This window comes from Leptopilina heterotoma, unplaced genomic scaffold, assembly GCF_015476425.1.
Source record: "Leptopilina heterotoma isolate Lh14 unplaced genomic scaffold, ASM1547642v1 Lhet_123, whole genome shotgun sequence".
In the NCBI taxonomy this organism is placed as follows: domain Eukaryota; kingdom Metazoa; phylum Arthropoda; class Insecta; order Hymenoptera; family Figitidae; genus Leptopilina; species Leptopilina heterotoma.
The window spans coordinates 2,774,989-2,795,099 of record NW_025110842.1 but is presented as its reverse complement, the minus strand read 5'-3'; the positions used below and the strand labels follow the sequence as shown (position 1 = coordinate 2,795,099).

General features: G+C 24.5%; 4 protein-coding genes and 1 non-coding gene across 5 annotated transcripts; 3 read left to right on the top strand and 2 right to left on the bottom strand.

Moving 5' to 3' along the window:
- Window positions 1–161: 161 nt before the first annotated feature.
- On the bottom strand, window positions 162–10,452 carry LOC122512709 (probable serine/threonine-protein kinase DDB_G0282963). Its single transcript, XM_043628724.1, has 5 exons — window positions 10,197–10,452; window positions 7,404–9,267; window positions 3,538–4,191; window positions 3,068–3,305; window positions 162–776 (listed from the first exon to the last, which is right to left on the bottom strand). The coding sequence occupies exons 2-5, from the start codon at window positions 9,152–9,154 to the stop codon at window positions 510–512; spliced, it is 2,910 nt and encodes a 969-aa protein (XP_043484659.1). The 5' UTR covers window positions 9,155–9,267; window positions 10,197–10,452; the 3' UTR covers window positions 162–509.
- Window positions 10,453–10,655: 203 nt separating this feature from the next.
- LOC122512718 lies at window positions 10,656–10,774 on the top strand. The gene has a single exon (XR_006302659.1). It is a non-coding gene; the product is annotated as a 5S ribosomal RNA (ribosomal RNA).
- A 735-nt stretch (window positions 10,775–11,509) lies between these two features.
- LOC122512682 (tRNA-uridine aminocarboxypropyltransferase 1) lies at window positions 11,510–14,317 on the bottom strand. The gene is made up of 4 exons (XM_043628671.1): window positions 14,086–14,317; window positions 13,211–13,351; window positions 12,872–13,058; window positions 11,510–11,923 (listed from the first exon to the last, which is right to left on the bottom strand). The coding sequence occupies exons 1-4, from the start codon at window positions 14,284–14,286 to the stop codon at window positions 11,613–11,615; spliced, it is 840 nt and encodes a 279-aa protein (XP_043484606.1). The 5' UTR covers window positions 14,287–14,317; the 3' UTR covers window positions 11,510–11,612.
- A 194-nt stretch (window positions 14,318–14,511) lies between these two features.
- Window positions 14,512–16,184, top strand: LOC122512685. Its single transcript, XM_043628675.1, has 4 exons — window positions 14,512–14,651; window positions 14,724–14,888; window positions 15,050–15,172; window positions 15,262–16,184. Exons 1-4 carry the CDS (start codon window positions 14,513–14,515, stop codon window positions 15,453–15,455), a joined length of 621 nt encoding a protein of 206 aa, XP_043484610.1. The 5' UTR covers window position 14,512; the 3' UTR covers window positions 15,456–16,184.
- A 145-nt stretch (window positions 16,185–16,329) lies between these two features.
- Window positions 16,330–17,944, top strand: LOC122512554. The gene is made up of 2 exons (XM_043628453.1): window positions 16,330–16,550; window positions 17,641–17,944. The coding sequence occupies exons 1-2, from the start codon at window positions 16,330–16,332 to the stop codon at window positions 17,942–17,944; spliced, it is 525 nt and encodes a 174-aa protein (XP_043484388.1).
- Window positions 17,945–20,111: the final 2,167 nt, after the last annotated feature.

Below are 20,111 nucleotides of genomic sequence, written 5' to 3'. Positions count from 1 at the left end.
AAAAATTTTCAAACTCTTGCCAAACGAGGGAAAAAAATGCGAAGAAGAATTTTTTCGAGACGGAAATTTCTCTGAAAACGAAAAAAAAGCCTTTAATTAAGAAACAAAAACCAAAGAAGACGAATTTCGAGTGCCTTTATAATTGACAAAGAAGAAAACAGTTTTTTACAAGACAAAAATATATTTACTCTCTTTTTTTTTAAAGACTTATATCGCAATTCATTTCTAATATCGCAATTTCATTTACAGAGTAATAATTATAGCAAAATATAATTAATTCTATTCTCTAAAATATAAATTATTAACTTTTAAACTCTTTTTTCCGATACAATTATATGATAATAATTGAGAATCTTAGAGACTAATAAATGCAATAGCTAAGCTAATAATAACAATAATTTATACAACAAGAAAAAAGCAAAACTATTTCTATACAATAAGTACAATATTTTTTTTGTACCAAACAAACAAACTGAGAAAAGAATAAACACCAAATAAATGAAATACAATCATGTTCTTTGACGATATTGTTTTTCCGGTTGAATTTTTCCACTGGTTATCGAATCCAAAATCCAAATTTCCCTCAGACCGTTGGATCCAATTTTAATTTTTGCCTCTTTTGGATTTTCTGTTATTTGACCGCCGGCTAATTTTATCAAGTCCTTGAGTATTGGAGGCGAGGGATTTGTGCCGCCGTTGACGTGAATTAATCCACAATTGAGAAATAATTCAGGTACATAGGCATTGCCAAATATTTGTCGTTCTCGTCGATTTTCCTGGTGTGATACAAAAAAAATAGTTCGTTTTTTCAATGTTTATATTATAATTATTTTCTGTTTTAGAAAAATTTTGTGGACGAGAATTTTTAATTAAAATTAAAGAATGAAACAGTAAAGTCGCTATATAGATAAATTTCTTAAAAATACAAAAAAAGAAATTCTCCTTTTTTTCGATTCAATTACTTTCACTAATAATAACATAATTTTTCATGGAAATTCAATTTTTTATAAAAAAAATTTTCGATAAAATTCTAAGCAAGAATTCAATTGTTTTCATAAATAATAAAACTCATCGAAGAATTTCAATTATTTTTAATACTATTTTAAATTAATTAATAATGGAAAAATTCAATTATTTTCACAAATAAAGTTTTCCACAAGAATTCTATTATTTTCACAAATAATAAAATTCTTCGCTGAAGTTCAATTATTTTCAATATCTATTATTTTAATAAAATTTTTTAAAAAATTAAAATTTTTTTGACAGAAATTCAATTATTTAAAAAATTATTTTTTACTCAAATTCGTTGCAAATAATAAATTATTTTCATAAATAATAAAATAAATTTTTTCGCGAGAAATTCAATTATTTTTGTAAATAGTAAAATTTATCTCAGGAATTCAATTATTTTCAATAATCAATACAATTTTAATTAAACTTTTCCAAAAAAGCAGAATTATTTAATTAAATTTTAACAAAAACATTCGCTAGAATTCAACTATTTTTACAAATAATACAATTTTTCACAAGTTTTCAATTATTTAAACAAATTTACTAAAATTAGTTACAAAAATTCAATTATTTTCAGAAATAATCCTTGGAAAGAATTCAATTATTTTTATAAATAACAAAATTCTTCTCAGGAATTCAATTATTTTAATTATTTTTATTATTTTTATTTTTTAAGGCATTTTAATAAAATTCTTTGCAAAATTCAATTATTTTCATAAATAAATTCTTAAATAACAATATTCATCAGAAGAATTCAATTATTTTCAAAAGTAATAAAATTTCTTCCTAGAAATTCAATTTTTATCAAAAATTTTTTTAATAAAAAAATGCTTTTTAGAAATTTAATTATTTTCAAAAAAAATTTAATAAAATGCCACTTAGACATTCAATTATTTTTATAAAATGTTAGAAAAGAATTAAATTACAAAAAAGAAAATAGAAAATTGTAGAAAATTTAATTGTTTTCAAAATTATTTTAAAATTTTCGTCAAAAATATTCAATTATTTTCATAAATATTAAAATTCTTCGCAGCAATTCAATTATTTTTTATACAATATTTCTCAAAAGAATTCAATTATTTTAATAACATTCTTGAAAAGAATTCAATTACAAAAAATAAAACTTGTAGAAAATTCAATTATTTCTAAAAATTTACGCTACATTGCTTTCAATATTCCATAATAATCTAAAATTTTAACTGAAATTCATTTGAAAAATCAATATTTACTAAAAAAAAATCCATGAGAATTCAATTATTTAAATACAAATAAAATGCAAATAAATATTTTATTAAATAATGGAATGTTTCTTGAAATTGAATTTTGTAAACAAATTTTTTAATTAATTGAATTCTCTTGACATATTTTAATAAAAATTTTAAGAATAAGTTCATTTTTCGGAAATTTGATTAAAATTTTAATTAAGAATAATTTAATTTCTCGCCAAAGAATTTTATAAGAGTTTTTGAAAATAATGGAAATTTTGCCAAAAATTTTATTAAAAATTTTAGAAAATAATTAAATTTTGGAGAAAAATTTATAAAGATTAATTGAAATTATTTTGACGAGAATTTTTGTAAATTGTTGAACACAATTAAAATTCTGCGAAGAATTATATTAATTTTTGAAAATAATTGAATTCTTGAGACGAAGTTTATTAAAATCTCTTTTTAAATAATTGAATTCTTTTATGAAATTTTATTGAAATAGTACACATTGAAAATAATTTAATTTTGACAAATTTTTGAAATTATTAAAATTATTTTGAAAAAAAAAATTGAATTATTACAAAGAATTTCATTAAAATTTTTGAAAATAATTTAATTTTTTGAATAAATTTAATTAAAACTTTATAGAAAATATTACTTAAATTCTAATAAATAAATTGTAGCAAAGGTTTTCATAAAATTTCCATACAAAATTCAATTATTTAAAAAATTTTTTGTAAAAATTCAATTCTTTTCACGAATAATAAAAATTCCTTTGGAATTCAATTCTTTAAATTAGAATTTGTTTAAATTAATTTAAGGGGATAAAAAAGGGTAAAAGAAAATACCTTGACGGATTCCGAGAAATGTGCCAATTCAAAAGGCTCGGGATTGATCCATTTTCCCGCAGTCTGCGATTTTAGAACCCATTCTAAACTCACGAGCCAACAACCACGAAGAATTCCTTTTAATAAATTAATTGTTCGTACACCTGTACTAATTACGTGTGTCGTTTTACGCGTAACGTTCGATTCAATTTCCGCTTTGCCCAATTCTTTCACAACATTCTTCACTTTACTCTTGTCCCTGGAAATAATAAAAATTAATTATTATTAAATAAATAAATAAATAAATAAAATGAATTATTATTATAGTAATAATAGTAATAATAGTAAAAATAGTAGAAAGAATAGTAATATTAGTGGTTATAATATATTTTATAATTTTTATCGTACTTTAGTATTATTTCCCAAGAAAATAATTCCAAAAGGCGGTAAAATAAAAAATCAAAAATTAAAAAAATAAATCTCAAATTTACCCATTAGAAAAACCGGTCGTAACAATATGAACTCGTTTACTGCTTTTCTTCCTCTGCTCCTTCTCCTCAACAAGTTCAAAATCAGTCATTGAACTCCTTCGACTCTCCGAGAATTCACAATTCTTAATTAAATTCCTCCCTCTTCTTTTCCCCTTGTCAATCAATTTTTCCTCATTATTATCAATTGGCAATTTCTTTTTAAATATTATTTTCTTGCTCACAATTTTTCTCGTTCTTTTCGGTTTTTTCGGCACCTCGACAATTTCTTCCTCTAAATCTTCAGTATTCGATTCATCGGTGTCCGTGTTTTTTAATTGTGTTCTTTCCAATCTCTGCGTACGTTGTGTTTCCTTCATTTTTTGCCATTTCACATTTTTACGATGTTTTTTTATGACTTTTGCCTTTGGCGTTGGAGTATTCATTGGACTCATTGTTAATAGTCCCGAATGCCCACGTAGGGGATATAATTTCTTTTTTTTCATTTTTGACGATAATGCCGACGATGTTGATGTTGTTGATTCATTTAATGTGTCATTATTTTTTAAACTACTTTTACTGCTCGTCTCACTTATTCTACGACGACGTGCTGATTCTCTAGAGGTATTTCTTTTTTGTGATTCTGTGTCTGACTCCGAACTATCCAAAGCTGGGTGTCTGGAAAATTTACAAAATTTGTTATTAAAATTACAATATGAATAATTATTATTTTATTTTCCTAATTTTCATCAAAAATATTTACTTCTTTCTTATTCTGCTAATAAATTCAATTCCTGGAAATTTTTAAATAATTCATTTCTTTCGACTAATTTTATGCAAATTCTAATTTAAATAATTGAATTCCAGAGGAAATTTTATTATTCAAGAAAAGAATTGAATTCTTATGAAGATTTTTACAAAAAAAATTCTAAATAATTAAATTCTGTTTGGAAATTTGATAAAACTAGTAGATAATTGAAAATCACTGATGTGCGAAAAGTTTTTAAAAATAATTAAATTTTACAAAGAATTCTATTACAAATTTTTACAATAATTGAATTTATTCCTAAAAAGCATTTTATTATTTATGAAAATAATTGAATTTTGCAAAGAATTTTATTAAAATCGCTCAAAATAATTGAATTTTCGGGAATAATTTATCTCTAATAATTGAATTCCTGTCAAGAATTTTATTAAAATCTAAAAGAATAATTGAATTATTTCACAAAAATGTAATCAAAATTGTATTTAAAATAATTGATTTCATTCCATCAATTTTATTAAAATATTTGAAAATAATTGAATTCCTGTGAAAAAATTTAATATTTTTGTAAATAATTGAATTTTTATACAGTATTTTAACAAAAGTTAAAAAAAAATAATTGAACTCTTTCAAAAAATTTTAATAAAATTTGCAATTTTCAAGGAATATATTTAAAATTGTATTAAAAATAATTGAAATCCTGAAAAGAGTTTTATTATTTATAAAAATAAAATTGCAAGATTTCAAAATCTTGCAACGAATTTTATTAAAATTTCTTTTAAATAATTGAATTTTTTTGCAAAATTTTGTATTAAGAATTTAGAAAATAATAATTAAATTCTTTTTTAGGAAAATAATTACAATTGTATTGAAAATAAATCTACTTTTATAAACAAATTTTATCAAAATTTGAAATTTATTGAATTATTTCCAAGAATTTTAATAAAATTTGCATTTTTTCAAGAAATTTATTAGAAATTGTAATAAATTATTGCAATTCTCCAGAGAATTTTATTATTTATAAAAATAATTGTTATTCTTGCAACGAATGTTATTAACAATTTTTAAATAATGAAATTGCAAAGAATTTTATTATAATATTTTTTCAATAATTAAATTACAAAAAACTTTAATGTAATTTTTTTTATAATTAAAAATTTATATGTAGAATTTCTTATTAAGAATTTTGAAAATAATTAAAATTTATTTTTAAGGTAAATAATTAAAATCGTATTGAAAATAAGTGAATTTAAAAAAACAAGTTTTATCAAAAATTTTTAAAAAATAATTAAATTCTTTACAAGAATTTTAATAAAATTGAATTTTTCGAGGAATTTCTTTAAAATTGTATGTATTCAAAATAATTGAAATCCAGCGAATAATTTAATTATTTTTTAATTATGAAAATAAATGAATTCTTGCAACGAATTTTATTAACATTTTGTTAAATAATTGAATTGCAAAGAATTTTATTAAAAAATTTTTTTTAACAATTAAATTCTTTTGAGGAAACTAATTACAATTTTTTTTGAAAATAAATAATTTTTTATAAACAAATTTTATCAAAATTCTAAAAAATTAGGAATTTTATTAAAAAATTTTTTAATTTATTAATTTAAAAAAAACTTCTCGAAAATTGTAGCTAGGTAGGTATTTAAAATAATTTAATTTTTGTGAAAATTGTAGGTATTATTTATAAAAATTGTATTTTAAAAAATTGATTTTTTGCAAAGAATTTTATTAAAAATTTCTTTATTTAAAATAAATAAATTCTTTTGTGAAATTCGATTAAAATTGTAAATATTAAAAATAATTGAATTTCATCAAAGAATTTCATTATTTGAGAAAATAATTAAATTCTTTCTAAAAAAATTTTAGAAATTTTTTTTTAAATAATTGAATCGTTTCAAAGAATTTTATTAAAAATTTGTCAAAAGATTTGTTGATGATTGACAATTATTTTGTGAAAAATTCCAGAAAAATTTTAAATTCTTCATTTCAATTATTAGCGGATTTTTTATTTTTTATTATTCTAAACTAAACGAAATTTTTTTCATTCCTCTTCAAATTACATTTTTATTATTAAAGAATTTTATTAAGATTTTGGAAAATAATTGAATTCTTAAGAAGAATGTTTATTGTTTATAAAAATAATTGAATTTTTATTTGAAAAATTTTATTATTTTTAAAATAATTGAATTTTGAATAAAAATTATTAGAATTTTTTGAACTAATTCAGTTTCTAAAAATAGAATTTTACTAAATTTTTTATTATTGATTGAATCTTTGAGAAGAATTTTGTTATTTATGCAAAAATAATTGAATTTAAAAAGGGTCTCAAAATTTTTTTTAAATTATTGAATTTTGAAACAAAATTTGTATAAAAGAATTAAATTATGGCGTTGAATTTTTAAAAGTTCTTTATAATAATTGAATTTTTCTTGAAAATTCTGTTATTTATGAAAATAATAGAATTTAAAAAAAAAATCTTTCAAATTTTCAAGAAAATAATTGAATTTCTCCGAAGAATTTGATTACGATTCCTGAAAAACAATTGAATTCTTAAGATGAAATTTGTTTTCTTCATAAAAATAATTGAATTTCTTTATTGAAGAATTTTATATTAATATACTTTACTTGTTCAAGGATTTTATAATTTTTTAAAATAATTGAATTTTTAATAAAAATTTATTAGAATTTTTAAAAATAATTCAATTTCTGACGAGTATTTTACTAACTTTTTTTTTGTGTTAATTATTGAATTTTCGAGAAGAATTTTCTTATTTATAAAAATAATTGAATTTAAAAAAGTTTTTTCAATATTTTGGAAAATATAATTGAATTTTTATAAAAGTTGCAACAACATTTGGCAGCATTTAGTTAATATTAAGAAACTTGCGACATTCTTATATTTTTATTAAAATAATTTTGCGTCACTATCGAGAAAATTTAATTATAAAGTTTCTTAATTTTTATTCTTTAATTCATTTTTATTGTAATTAGTAATTTTTGAAATTATTTCTATTGAAAAAAAAAATTTCATTCGTTTGAATGTTCGAAATTTGTGGTTCATGTAACTTAGTTAAATAGTAATTTAGTAAAATAATCGAAAAAACGTTAAAATTACTTCTCTTTAGAATTTTTCCTCCTTTTCCCTGTCGCCTCTTCATCGATTGACGAAACGCTTTTATCCAAAGAACCATTCGAATGACTTCCAATCGTATTTTGTTTAATTTGCGATTTCCACATGAAGGAACGACTTACTGGATACGGCGTCACTTCGACTCGACTAGTTTCCCCAATTTCAATCACTGACGATCTCATTTTTCTCCTTTCACTCGTTCTTGGTTTCAAAAAATCCTCCCCCCCTTCAAACGATTCATTATTTCTCTCCAAAATAACCACCGATTTCTCCAATTTCGAGTCTAAATTGAATAATTTCTTTCTCTTCGAAATCACATTTTCCGGTCTTTCAATTTTCGATCCCTTGGGCGACGTCTGCGAATTTTCCCCCTCATTATTTACAATTTTTGATCCCGTTCTTTCCTCTTCAATTCTCGTTCTTTTCCCCAATTCCCGACCATTTAGACTTAGGGAAAAATTTCTCACTCTCTTGCCAATTAATTTTTTTTCGCTTTCTTCGCAATTTTCTCTATTATTTCCATTTTCATTTTTTTCCGTTTCGTTCAATGGCGAATTTTCCGTTTCTCCTAAACTTGAATTTTTCTCTTCTTGATCATCATTTTTTGCCGTTTCGAACGATTCGTTTTCGTTTTCGTTTCCGTTTTTTCCCTCGAAACTTGTTGTTGACTTTCGACTATTTTTATTTTTCCCATTTTTAATATCCAGAAGTTGACTAGTTCGATCCAGTGAAGTATTAACATTAAGTGACGTTCTATTCGTGAGTGAATCGTTTGAATTCGAATTATTTTCCCCATTCTTCCAGGGAGTGGATAAAATTTTCCCCTTAATTTCCGTGAGTTCCATGGAAATAATTCTTTTGTCCTGCGAACATTTTCCCGTTTCTTCAAAAGAATTCCTCGTTCCAATTGGCAAATGACTTGAAATTGTCGTCATTTCCATCGAATCATTCGGCCTTTGATCATCATCGCAATTTTCATTAATAGATGAGCATTTTAATGAATTATTTTTCAATCTCTCCAAATTCGAAGCATGTTTCGCTCGTTTTTTACTCGTCGCACCACTTAAAATTGGACTAGTCGATAAATTTCCCAAACCGGCAAATAAACGTTTTCGTGGTAAATTATTTTCTTCACCTCCTTTACTTAATTTCGACGTAATTTGCAAACATCGAGAACTTTTCGGTGTTTCCATTTTCCTCGTTGTTAGGGGACTTTTCATTATTTTCACCGAAAGTAAATTCTCTGTATTTTTCGTCGCTGACATTGTTAGCTGTTCGTCTTCTTTCAAAACAATTTTTATACTCGGAGATTTTTTAAATTCCGAATCGGAATTGAAATTCTCTAATTTTTTATTTGACTTTTTCTCCTGTAGAACTTGTTGGGTTTTTTCCATTAATTCGGAATTATTCTGATATAATTCTTTGGTTTTACGTAAAATTTCCGAACGTAATTGCGAACAATTTTCATTGAGTAATTTATCTTTTGAGAATGTTTCTGAATTATTACCACGTGTCTCGATGCTTATTATTCGTGGTAGGTTCCTTTGGGGTTTCTCTAAATTTAATGACGTTCGCCTTATGGGTTTATTAATTGTGGACGAAAAATCGTTCAACAATTCTTCAAATGAATCCGGGGAATTTGTGAGATACGAAAGATTAACTTGAAGCGAACTTCGACGAGGTTTTTCTAAATTATTGTCCATTGATGACGATTCTTCTCTGGTATTTCTCTTCATTTTTTTAAATAAATTTCCAGGGCTCTTCCTTTTTTTTCAACTTCCGTTCCTTCTTTTTTATTTCCAACGGAATATTTCCTCTTGTTTTCGCTTCATTCTCGAATAACGCATTTCTGGAAAAGAAAATTACTAAATTAAAAAGTAGAATAAAATAAAATAAATTAAAATAATAAAATTCAATAATTATTAAATTATTATCATATATTATTAAATTTCGAGAGATTTATTTAAAAATTGTATTTGAAAAAAAATTGAAAACCAGAGAAAATTTTCATTAACTTATGAAAATAAATTGAATTCTTATAACGAATTTTACTAACATTTTTTTTATTTAATTGAATTGCAAAGAATTTTATTCTAATTTTCTTTTAAATAGTTGAATTTTTAGTCCTACCAAATAAAATTGAAATAAGCAAAATAATTGAAATAAATAAAATAAACAATAAAAATAAATCAACTTTTTTTAGAATTTTCTCTCAGAAATCTTTTTTTCCGTTGCCTCAAAGTCGAAAGAATAAGAAATAAAATAAATCAATTCGAAAATTTTCTGCGCAGTTATCCAATATTTTTCGTATGGAAAAATCAGTTTTGTTACAAAATTTCTAAAAAAGAAACGAAATAGTTATTTAATCTCAATCAATTTACTCAAAAACACGCAATAAATACAAAAGAAAGCTAGAAGAAAAAAAAACGTGTGACAAAGTTCACAAGAATTATGAACGATTTTCAAAAATGGTTGTTTTGCTTTTGAGGTTATGTTCGAAAAATCAAAACATTATTGCTCCTTGCTCCATTTTTCTATACAATTCATACAATTCTTCCTTTCTTTTATTTTCTCTCATTAAATTAAGACTTTCACAAAATAATATTAAATATTCAACGTTTCTTTTTCTATATTAAACTCCAAATTAGAGAAAAAAAACACATTACAATCGAAAATAGATTTTAAACAAATTTAGTGCGGAAATATTTTTTTATCAATTCTTCTAGTTAGTAAACAAAAAAGATTGCTTTTAAGTATATAAATTTTTCCCTTACTTACATTATATTCGAATTATTCCCATTTTTTCTCTCACCGTTTTCACAAAATTCGGAAAGAAATTTTTGTTTATTTTCAAATTTCTAAATAAATGCACAAATTCTTTTATTTCTAAACTATTAAATAGAATTTTTACTTTCACAAAACAGTTTATTTAATTGTATTAGCCATTTTTTAAAAGTTTATTTTATTATTTTTTTTTAAAATTAAAAAAGATCGTTTTTAGTATAATACAGGACTATTGTTATTATTTGACTTTTGCAGGTCTTGACAGGAAAATACGGCTTTGTGTTTTGATTCGCGTTTCAATTTATGAGGGTAAGGTAAAGTTCTACCGCTATTGGTTGGTTTGGGTTATGTTTTCAATGGACCAATCGGAAGTGTAGTTCTCTAGGAACTTTCTCCCACCACCTAGTCACATTTGGATGCCTAGTGTAAGGAAGAAACGAAAATTAGTTCATAGGCAACGGCCACACCATGATGAAAAAACCAGTTCTCGTCCGATCACTGAAGTTAAGCATCTTTGGGCGCGGTTAGTACTTGGATGGGTGACCGCTTGGGAATACCGCGTGCTGTTGGCTTTTTTTTTCAATTTAATTTATAATTGTAATTATTATTTTACACTATTTACTTCATATTTTTACTTTTTTTTATTTATTATTAATGTGTGAATTTATTCTTTACATCAAGCAATGAAGACAGATCAGACAACCTCATTTATTTATTTATTTATTTATTTATTTATTTATTTATTTATTTATTTATTTACTTACTTATTTACTTATTTATTTTTTACGTTTTTTTCTAAAATTTATTATCGTCGTATTTACAAATTTCCATAAAAAAAGGCGAAAATTTTCATTTTTATGAAAATTAATTTCTCTTGTATAATTCTTGAAAATGAAAATTATTTACGAAATTAATTTTCAAATATAACAATAGTGTAAACTAAATTATAACATTATTTATTATAATATATAATATATATAAATTTTATCATTTTTTATCATTTTCTTCTAATAATTCTGTGGAAAAAATTATTTTACCTTTATAATTTTTCAATTTTTAACATTTTTCTTTATATTGAAAATATAAAAAATATATTTTTTTCTATATATTATTCCTATAAAAAAATATTAAATACTAAAAATTTAAAAAAAAATAAAAAAGAATCTAAATACTGAATTTAGTAAATAGATCTAAAGAAATTTTGAAAAAAGAAAAATTCTAAACAAAATTGAAAATATAAATTTTCTAAATAAAATTTAAAAATTAAATTTGAATTAAATAAAAAATTAAACAAACTTGAAAATAAAAATTTGCAATTAGAAAAAAACTCTACTCTTCTTAATATTAATCATTTATAGAAATATATCACAGTTGGCGATTATTCTAAATGAAACAGAAAAAAAAATTAAATTAAATTAACGGTCGTTTATAAGCGAAAAGTTGCTCGTGATCATAAATAGTGTGAATTTTTTCGTACATGTGTTTAAAGAAAAACAATAAATTGTCATATTGTCCATTATAAGGCTGGCACAATTCTGACAATTCGCCATTATCGTTTCGAATTTCCACTTGATTTTCACGATAATTATCAAAAGCACAGGCGTGAAATTCAATTAAAAATTGATGTATCGCCTCAATTGTCGCTAAATACCATCGTGGACTTTTTTTCTGATGCCTCCAAAATTGTGATATTCGTCCTTTTAATACTACGCACGGCAATTCTGTTTAGAAAATAATTTTTCATATTTTAATCATTATTGCAGACTGTTAATTATTAATTATTAATTTTAACTATTAATTATTATATCAAGAAATTTCAATTTAAAACCTACTGAAATTTAATAATTTCTAAAAATTACAACTATAACCCTTCCAAAATTCAATTATTTTCTACAATAATTTTTAACTAAACTTCATCTCTAAATCAATTATTTTTAATAATTTTTACCAAAAGTTCTTCGAGAATCCAAATTATTTAAATGCAAAAATTCAATTTTTTTACAATAATTGCAACTGTAACTCTCCATTTTTTTTAAACAGTTATTTATTTATTTTTATTTTTCTGACTTTTTCCTAATTTTCATAAAAAATATTTACTTTTTTATTATCCTGCGATAATAAATTCAATTCCTGCAACGAATTTTATTATTCATCAAAGAATTTTATTATTTAATATATAAAAATAATTTAATTCTTGCGAAGAATTTTATCAAAATTTTTAAATAATTGACTTCTTTCGGCTAATTTTATATGCAAATTCTAATTTAAATAATTGAATTCCTGAGAAATTTTTATTATTCACGAAAATAATTGAATTCTTGCGAACGATTTCATATTATTAAAATTTTTAAAATAATTATAAATTTACAAGATAAAATTTATTACTTTTAAAAATAATTGAATTGTTGTGATGAATAATTTGTTATTTATGAAAATAATTTAATTTTACAAAGAATTTTATTAAAATGTTTAAAATAAATTGAATTTCTGTGAAAAATTTTGTTATTTTTGAAAATAATTGAATTATTGTGAAGGATTGTATAACAATTTTTTGAAATAATTGATTCTTTCGAAATTTTTTTTGAAAATTTGATTCTAAATTAATTGAATTCCTGTGGAAAGTGTTAAAAATAATTATAAAAAATTCAAAAAAAAAAATCTTAATTTACCTCGTAATTTTTGCTCCTTATAAATTGCTTTCGTCTGCTGCCAAGTACTATCGATGAAAATTGCACGTGTAATTGGAAGTCCATTTGTCGTTAATAGTGAATTTTCATTCATTGTTTCGTCATTTTTATCACAAGTAAAAAGCGATTCGACGCTCGTTGCCGTTTTACCAGGAAATATGAGAACAATCTGTGAAATAAATATTTTTTATTTTATTTTAAACATAAACATTTTAATATTTAATAATATAATAAATTTAGATTATTTATTTTTTTAAATATTAAAATAATTAAAATATTAGAAAAAAGAGGAATAAATATTAAAAAGTTTGAATAATATACCTTCTCGTTTTCTGATAAAACAGGAAAATCCGGATACGTGTAAATTTTCACATTATTTGGCGATAAAATTGTGGCATGAACTGCCGTCGATTTCCCATCAATTTCTCTCGAGTGTTTTATAATGTCTATTTTTATCGGTAACTGTAATTGAAAAAAAACAGAAATTATAATTTTGTTCACAAAATATATCTAAACAAAAGAATACATTTTAGACAATGATAATATAATATATTTAATAATAATTATATATATAATTAATATTTATATTTAATCTATTACTTAAATTTTTATTGTTATTTTTATATTTTATTAACATTCTATCAATGATTAAAATATATTTACTCCAACGTTTCGAAATCTAAATGATTTCCTCTTCAGAAAGTCTATCAAAAAATATACAAAATTTCAATAATTACAAAGAATAATTTGTGTTCCTCAGTTATATTTGTACTCAGTTCACCTTATTTTGAATATTTCCTACTTTTATTTTTGTTGAAATTATATTTCTCTATTTATAAAATTTAATTCTAATTTATAATTTTTATTTAATAATTATTTCATTATTTATCATTTTATTTTATTTATGTATAATAATATTTAATAATATTAAATTTTAATTTTGACTACATACTGAAATACCATTTCAACATAAAAAATTATCTTTTCCCTTCTTAAATACTGGAATAAAGTTTAGAGTCAGAAAAATTATAATTCAGTACTTATTACGTTAAATTACTGAAAATAAAATTTAGAATCATTTCATACGATTTATCAAAATTATCCAAATCTGTCATTTTATTTAAACTATTTTCTCCTTCTTCTTTTTTTAAGAAAAACATTTCTGATAATAATCTTCTTTTTTATATTTTCATTACCTTAACTTGTGGAATAATTGTTTTATCAACAATCAACGTATAGCAAGTGTAACAAAAATATTTTCTCGATTTATAACATTTTTCACAAATACCACGACCGTCAACTGTATCCAATACACTAGTGTCATTAATTTTCATCTCTCGAAATGGAGCTCTATCGATTATTTTTTGCGTCTCTTCTAAAACCACGGATTTTTCCATTTTTTTAATTACATAGATTTACTTTCTTTCTTTTTTTTATTTTAAAGTATATATCTGTTTACTAAACACTTGTTTTTAAAACCGAAAATTTGTTTTTATTTTCCACGACATGACATCAGGGTTGGGTTACATTAGAGGTAAAGAAAAATTGTGAGCAGGGTTGGGAAGGAGGTTTTATGTAATATAACTCTGGTGCGACTGTCAAAAACATAAATGGCTATCTGCAATGAATCTGAAAGATGTGGAAGTAACAAAAAGAAGTCTTTTGTGCAGTGATCATTTCGACAACACTTGCTTCAGAAAAACAGGAAAATATTTAATTCTAAATTCTGATGCTGTTCCAACTTTATTTGCAAGGAGTAGTGGTAAAGTTATTAATATTTTAATTATTATTTCAATTAACTTAAGATATTTAAGAGTGATTTCTTTTTTTATAGATGTTGATATACATAATTCTCAGGAAACTTTTAATAATAAATGCAACAAAAGAGAAGTCTCACCGAATGGCTTACGAATTCCAAAATTATTAAAATTAACAGATTTTGAGAATAACAATATTATGGAAAACGTATTAGTTTTATCCGAAAAAGATAAATCTCTAGGTAAGCTTGTTTGTAAAATAAAAATCATTTCCAAAGAATATAATTAATTTACATTTATTAGTGATGGTTTATTTATTTTTAAGGCTTCAACAAAACTAACAAGAAAGACCGTTTCAATATTTAATTTCTTAATAATACTTTTCACATTTTTTGGTCCATAGGTTCTGACAACGCATTAATACCAGCATTCTCTAGTGAATCAGCCGAAAGCTCTAATAGCGCATTACCACAAACAAACTCTGGTACATCAGCGCAATCTAGAGTTGTAATTGAAAATAATTTTGGTAAGTCAAATTTCGTCAATGCATATTAAGATTTTGTTTACGTCAAAAGTTACATATTTATTAACATTTATTTAAACATTTGTTACTAGAAACACCTAATGCAAAACAATGTCGTCAAATTTATGAAGACCATCATTATTATAATTCACCGAGGTCATTGAGAAAAAAATTAAAGAAAAGCGGATGCATTATTTTAACTTTAAGAAATGTATCTCGTGTTCAGAAGCAGAATATTACACGTTTAAAAAAAACGTGTATCATTTTTAACACAATTGGTATGTGAAATTCGGAAAAGAAAATTAGTTCCACAATCTGGTCTACAATGTCTGGATACGATTGCCGAAATCAGCCATTTCACATGAAAATTATTTTTCTTAAGTATTAAAATTAAACAATCATATTTTTATACTTTTGAATTTACCCACTACAAAATGAAAAATTGCCACCAATGGTGGCCAACTTCCAACTTTCTACTTGTCACAAGATTGAAACGGCCAGAGCATTGGTGTCCTCTATCCAGTAGTAATACAAAGAAATTTATAAGCGTTGAGAAATAACTTGACATATCGAATTTATTCGCGACGTGCTTGAGCGTCAAATGAATTAATAATTCGTTCTACGAAAGGGTTGATAGGTTTCACTATTTTAAACTTTGTCGTCGCTCTATGAATAAATATTTAACGATGGCATGCATCATTATCTTTTTGAAATTCTACAAAATAGGGTGAATAAAGGAATAATAAATAATCATTTATTTCATATTCCTTGTTAGAACTATAGTCTCACTCATTGAAAATTTACTCTCATCTCTACAAAATAATATAAAGTAGAAACTGTTTCACCCTCTGTTACTCTTCTCTCGTAATAATAATCATTTCTATCAAAAGAACCAGACTCAACACTTCTATATACCACAAAACCTCAAATGACAAAGAAGAAGCAAACTTTTCAATTAAAAAGAAAATAAACTATTTCTCTATTAAAAATTAATATAAACAATTTTTTTTAAAAAAATGTATAAGGCCGAGTATTCAATAAAACTTTTGACATTTTCTGGTGTTTATAGACCATTAACATGGTCGTCTCTATTAAAAAGACATTTATACAATATTTTCACGATATTTATTATTATACTTTATTACTCTTTTAATGTTTCAATGTTTAGCTATATTACTCTTCATGCCTTGAATGACATTGACGAATTCACTGAATCATTATGTTGGTTTCTTTCGGCTGCAGTGGGTTGTATGAAAATGACAAATTTCCTTCTAAGAAGACGTGATATTGTAAAATTGATCGAACTTCTAAATCAAGATTTCTTAAAAACACGCGACAGTACCGAGGAAATATTGCAGGAGAAATGCGATATTATAGCAAGGTCAGTATACAATTAACTATTTCTATTGTGAACGAAGCTAAACTCAAGTTTTTCCTAAAAATTTGATTATAAATTGGCCTTCCTACAGTCTGGTATAAAATGAATTATTTTCATTGTGAACGAAGCTTAATTCAACTTTCTTTAAGATTTAATTGTAAATTGGCCTTTCTACAAACAGTCTGGAAAGTTAACTGCACAACCCTGCCTAAGGCTGAAGTCGCAGGCAACGTTTTGCGTTGCGTTTTGTAACTTGGCAATGAGTGTGAGAGAGATGGAGATATATGTTTGCTATATTTGCACTAATGGCCTAGTTACAAAACGCAACGAAAAAGGCTGCCATGGAACTCCAGCCTAAAGGTACCGTCCCATGATGGCGTGAAAGCGTCGGCGTAAAGCGTAAACCATGTGAGTGAGTGAGAACGTGATATCTGTTTATCTCTTTCTATCGCACGATTTCTGTTTTACGCCGACGCTTTTACGCCGTCATGGGACGGTACCTTTATTCTCCAAAGGTTCCAAGAAATCCATCAGCAGGGTTGGGCAGTTAACCAAAAATTACACACTTTCAATAAATTTTAATTAATTTTCAGAAGAAATACAAAATATTATTTGATAATATGCATCACGTCAGTGTCATCGGTATTAATCGGTGAACTAACAAGAGAAAATATCAATTTACCATTGAAAGCATCGTTTCCCTACGATTATAGCAAAAAAATACCATTTATTTTAACATACACTCGATTCTTGTTATAACGAATCTCGTTACAACGTTCTCTCGTTATAACGAATATTAAAACTCTCGATACAACGACAAAAAAAACACGAACGAATTTAAGAATTTAATTTAACCAAAATTTTGGTTAACTCAAAAAAAAACGACAAAATTAATCAACCCTTAACTTTATTTAACCTAAAGAATCTAGTGATCCGATTATTATCAAAACTACTTACTTTTTCTTTAAACTGATTCCATATTTCAGAACTTTTAATATAAATAAACATACTTTACGAAAAATTTTGCACGTATTTGACGTTTTGTACTGTTAATCACGGATAAATTCATGCGTTTGAATAGAACGTGAAGTAGGATCCTCTCCTTCCGTCGTAATATCGAGATTTTGAAGTCCCGAGTTCGTCGTTATAACGAGAATCGAGTGTACTTAAGCCAATCGTTGTCTTCTTATATTGGCGCTTTCATTTCCGTTGGATCCGAAACATTCATTATGACAATGATAATACAAATTTGCTGTCAATTAGATATAATTTATCACCGTTTGGAAAATTTGCCACTTTTGAGTCAAAATAACGAAAAATCTACAATTCTATTAGATAGAAAGGAGGCGGAAATTATCAAGGATTGTGTTTTACATCATAATTCTGTTTACAGGTAGATTTTAGGTGGTAAACCTTCCAAATGTGTCGACAACTATCCAACCCTGTTGTATGAATTTTTTTTACCATTTCTCTCAACTACCCAACCTTGTATGACGAAATTTTCTATTGAAGAAGACTTATTGTAAATTAGCCTTAAAACCAAGGTCATATCTAAAGGGTAGTTTGGAAGGTTCCATCACGCAATGAATACTTATTGTTAATTAGCCTTAAATCCAAGGTCACATCTTAAGGCTGGTTTACAATAAAGATCCTAAAATACTAAAACTTTGCTTTTTCTAATCAAAAAACTTATTGCAGATTCGGCTGTGAACTAAACCGTATTTTTAACATCATTTTTGGTATTCAACTATGTGGAACAATGCTGAATATTTGTTCCCTAGTATTTAGTTTATCGAAAAAAAAATGAAATTAATGGCAGTGCTTTTATTCAGAGTTGTGTATTGACGGCTATATTATTTCAAATATTTCTCTATTGCCATTTTGGAAATGAGGTTATGTTAAAAGTACGTGAAAGAGCATGAGCGAAAAAAGGATAGATGTATATACCTATCCTTCTCTATCTCATACTTCAAGTTTGCCAACATTTGACAACTAGTTGTAGAATGACCTTTAGAGAAACGGTTTAATGAATTTTTCTTTAATACACTCAGAGTATGAAACTAGCAAATATTATGACCATGATGGATTGGACGGTATTGACAAAAAATGCACAACATCAAATTCTTTTTATTCACTTACGTGCAACTCGTCCAATTATATTGACCAGTGCGTCTATTTTTCCCATAACATACGATACTTTTCTCATGGTAAGTCTCATTATTTTTTCTATTCTCTTTAATTTTGTCGTTCAATTATATTTATAATTCTGATAATTACGACGCTTACTTTTCTTAAGGGGGTCCCACAGTCTATACAATTTGTAAAATATGTAAAAATTAAATTGACTGTGGCAACCCCTTAAAGGCCAAACTACTTTTCTACCCTTTTTACAATAGCCTTGATGTAACGTTGAATGACAATAAAGTAAGTTTATTGTAGAAACAGCATAATGTAGTTAATAAAGGCGCAGGTGCAAGTTTCTAGTGCCTCGTTCGCGCCTGCGCACATGAGATTAAAAAAGAACATTATTATACTTCTATCCTTTTTCATCTCATGCATTCGGTTCGCGAATCTATTATTTCCAAAAATATTAACAGAAATCTTAGACAAAATATACAAAAGTAAATTAAAAATTTGTCCTTAAACAGATATTGAGAACGTCCTACGCAGCTTACAATTTAATAAAAAATTTAAATTCATAACTGTGACAAGAAACTACGGATAATATATAAAAAAATTGTTGAATTGTTGGCAAAAAAATACTCTTGGAAAAACTGTTCACAAAATAACTGCACGGATATTCTACTATAGGAATTTAATTCAGAAATTATATATGTACACTGCAATTTTTCTTTAAATTAAAAATGTATTTTTACATATGAGGCATTCCATTTCAAAACGACCCCCTTCATAAACAATTGCCATTGTAAGGCAATTTTTAAATAATTATTTCTCCTATTTATTAATGTCAAACTTTATTCACTAATACTGTTTTAAAAAAAAAAAATTCTCAACTTTACGATAGTAAAAATTTTTTTTTAAAAAATAATATTATTTATGAAAAAAATTAAGTTTGAAAGATAACCTTTTGAATATCTCAAAACACGTTGCCTCCGATTTTCTTGAAACTTATGTCAAAATAAAGCTTAAATAATATTATTTTTTAAAAAAAATTTTTTACTATCGTAAAGTTGAGAAATTTTTCTTTTAAAAACAGTATTAGTGAATAATGTTTGGCTTTAATAAATAGGAGAAATAATTATTTAAAAATTGCCTTACAATGGCAATTGATTATGAAGGGGGTCGTTTTGAAATGGAATGCCTCATATACAATGTAATAAAAGAATGTAATATCTTTAATAAAAAGGAATATATTTAGAAAGTCTCTAAATAATTATTTTCTATTTACACTTTTTAAAAAAATGCAATAATACGTTAAAATTAAAGTTTCAGCGCGTCACATACAGGCAATTACTTATATGCTATCCTTCCAGTTTCCAATGCATTTATAAAAACCGTGGCATTTCTATTAGTATGTTATTAGTTCATGGGAAATATTTATCA